The sequence below is a fragment of the Sinocyclocheilus rhinocerous genome, unplaced genomic scaffold (genome assembly GCF_001515625.1).
Source record: "Sinocyclocheilus rhinocerous isolate Xijiao unplaced genomic scaffold, SAMN03320098_v1.1 scaffold2670, whole genome shotgun sequence".
Lineage (NCBI taxonomy): Eukaryota > Metazoa > Chordata > Actinopteri > Cypriniformes > Cyprinidae > Sinocyclocheilus > Sinocyclocheilus rhinocerous.
In genome coordinates this window covers 174,707-177,882 of record NW_015647012.1, presented here as the reverse complement: position 1 = coordinate 177,882, position 3,176 = coordinate 174,707, and the positions used below count along the sequence as shown (strand labels likewise).

Here is a 3,176-nt window from a genome sequence, read left to right as displayed (position 1 = left end):
CAGGTGCCTTGCATGGGGTTTAAGCCACTCAAAAAAAATCCACAGGACATTTTACAAAAACGCCTCTGTAATGTGATTTAGCTCAAAATTGTTTTTCAGGAGGGAGGGAAAAAAAGTAAATTAGATTTCCATAAAAGGTCAGCTTGGAAAATGAACTTCTCAAAGGGGGGGAAAAAATGAAATAGAATATCCTCAGAAAAAAACGTCTTAATCTAATTTCCAAACCTCGAAGGGGAAACGAAGCATCAAGGAGAGAATGAGAGCAAGAGAGAGAGAAAGAGAACCATCACAAGTGTAACAGGACACCAAAATATAAATCTATAAAAGGCATTTTAATACTCCATTATGTACACTTTTCACATACCCTCCACACAGATGAAGTTTCAGAACGAAGCGCTGCTTCACGATGCATTATGGAACGTTCTCACTGCATAGTGAGGAAAAAAATAGACCCAAAATCCAACATAGAAAGATTTGAAGCAAAAAACAAAACAAAAACGGCAAGGAAGGAAACATTGAGTGTTCTCTAGTGCCATATGAACTGAGCAGAGTGTATGGGGTCTGTAGGGCTGCACATTTGTGTCCTAGTCCATGTCACCCCAGCGTCCACTCTTCCACATCTGTGGTCAGTCAGTTAAAAGTCAGTGAGTGTGAGACAGACAGTCAGACAGACAGACAAGGGCTTTTCCTGTCTGTTTGACTAGGAGAGTCACTGGAGTGAGAAGTTGTGTGTCCCCCCTTCCTCCTCCAGAGGCCTGAGCTGCTCCAGTCTGTTACCTCGCAGTCTAGTAGATCACTTCATACACCGTGGCCTTCTTGTCTCCAGAGCCTGTAACAATGTACTTGTCATCGGCTGATATGTCACAGCTCAGGACTGAGGATGATTCCTTTGACTGCAAGAAGAAAAAAAAAAGCCACAATAAATTTGGCGAAATAAAAAATATTTGTATTTTAACTTCAAATGTGCCACAAAGGGCCTGCATAAAACTCTTCAGACATCCTCTATTACTCAAAGAAAATGCTGACAGTTGTATACATAAGCACTTCCCTTTCCCCACCAAACGATGCATTAGCATCCATGCCGAGCCACTTCAATCATAAACACTTGAAGGGTTATTATTATTTACTCTTAAGCTCGTAGATGCGAGCTACACGCGCGGACCCACATCCGCACTAAGTGGTCAGGACCCAGCGTTAATGACATACTCCAGCCCATTTCCGCTGATCGAGGTCTGGCCTGTCAGCCAGCGGTCACTGTGCCCTTTCTACTGACTCAGGCAACCCACACATTTCCTGCAGACAGTCTGTATTGATCTCTGTACCTGGAATATGCTGGCGCCGTAGGGAGTCCTCCATGCATTCAACAGATTGTCCTTCCCAGTGCTCACGAACCATTTACCTTGTCAAGGGAAATCAAACGTAATTAGAGCTCCGTTCAGAGTACAGGCAAAACAGAGATATGCACAGAAAGCCAAATAAAAGACAGCCTAGCAGAAAAGGACAGTCAAGGTTCTGTCGGATGTTGTGCTGTATAGAAGCTCCGGCGTATAACTTCAAGAGAGTGCAAAAGCACTAGTGGAGATAGAGTGCCCGCATTCAATGCGTGAAGCTTGAATCAGTTACTTACCACAGTAGGCAAACTTGAGAGAGAGAACGCAGCTCTCGTGAAGGTGCAGCTGGTACTTGTCAGGTTTGGTATGGTGGAGCACCTCCACGTTGCTGCTTTCCATGCCGACAGCCAGCCACTCGCCCGTAGGACAGTAGCCCAGGGAGAAGATCTGCGTTTGGGGGAATAGACACAAGTTGAGCACCACTGCTTTGCACTCAAGTCAGCATGAAAAGAAACTTCCCCATATATTTTCTGAATGCATGTTTTATATCTTATTGTGAATGAATCATCCATGTATGTTTCATTAAAAAAAATTGTCAATATTTTTAATCAAAATTTCATAACCGGATCTTTTGGTAAAACCAACAAACTTTTCTCTGGTGATGTATGCAAGATTTCTCAGATCATTACATCATCATAAACCCCGCCCCTCACGTTCATCTGCCTCCATTTTTGAATGCAACGCCCAAATCCTAAACTCCAAGCAACAACTGGTCCCTACATTTTTTTTTTTTTTTTTCAATAATCGAATAACTCAGATGTAGGCCACAATACACAAGAAGAGATCTGTCGCCACTTGCATTCCTAAAACCCCATTATGAGAAGTCATTGTGCTGTGGCCTAACCTGAGATGTGAAGTCATGCTGCTGGAGTTGCCGTCCCTCTCTCAGGTCCCAGGAGCGGACTGTGTTGTCAAGACCACCCGTCCAGAGCTTGGTGCCATCATGAGAGATGTCAATGCAGCTGGCACCATCTGTGTGGCCTTGGAATTGCCTGCAAATCACAAAAAATAAAGGGTTTAGAGAATGGCCTTGTTTTAAATCTTAAAGGTATACAAGAAAATCCAGTTCATGAGAGAAAATCCTGAAAAAGGCCCACCTGACGAGGGTCTGGTTGTGGAGGTCCCAAACGGCAATGTTTCCATCGCTGCAGCAGGAGAAGCACACCTTGGCATCGGGGCTGATGGCCAGTGCGTAGCAGGCCGGTGCGGAGGAGGTCAGCTCGGCTTTGATGCGGGGTGTCTGGGAGGCAAGATCCCAAATGGTCAGTGTGCTGGCCTCCCCTCCGACGATAAGAGTGCGGCCATCAGGCAATAGCTTACAGGATCGAATATAGTTGTCCCGGTTCTGTAGATGGAAAAAAAAAATCAATATGAGAAAATATTCCAAACAACTGATCTTCCCACATTACAACTAGGGCTGGGCAAAAAAAAATTGATTTTTCGATATATCGTTTTTTAAAAATGTGGTCGATTCAATATCGATTCTCAAAGGCCACGAATCGATTTTTTTCAATATTTATTTCCGCAAACATGATAAGATTTACGTTAATCTTATTACTAGTCTAATCCACTAGATGTCACCCCCTTATTTGCCTTGCGCGATGTTACAACAAAGAGTCCGTTATTCATTCATTGCTTAAAATGGCGGATCCAGGGCTCTACAGCTGCGACCAATTCAGTCGCATTTGCGACTGAAAACTACTGCGTGCGACTATAAACATTTTTTTAGGAGCACCAGTGCGACTGACCCAATCATCATCATACTTGTGATTGCGCTCAGGGGAG

The 3,176-nt window shown here is 44.0% G+C and overlaps 1 protein-coding gene across 1 annotated transcript in view; it reads right to left on the bottom strand.

The window, feature by feature from the left end:
• Positions 1–311: 311 nt before the first annotated feature.
• Positions 312–3,176, bottom strand: part of LOC107708208 (protein groucho-2-like) — a 26,113-nt gene continuing 23,248 nt past the window's right edge. The window contains exons 17-21 of the mRNA XM_016512381.1: positions 2,489–2,736; positions 2,236–2,383; positions 1,628–1,778; positions 1,323–1,399; positions 312–893 (exon numbers count right to left, since the gene is read on the bottom strand). Coding sequence (XP_016367867.1) covers positions 786–893; positions 1,323–1,399; positions 1,628–1,778; positions 2,236–2,383; positions 2,489–2,736 — 732 coding nt within the window. The 3' untranslated portion in view covers positions 312–785. The remainder of the gene's footprint in view (positions 894–1,322; positions 1,400–1,627; positions 1,779–2,235; positions 2,384–2,488; positions 2,737–3,176) is intronic.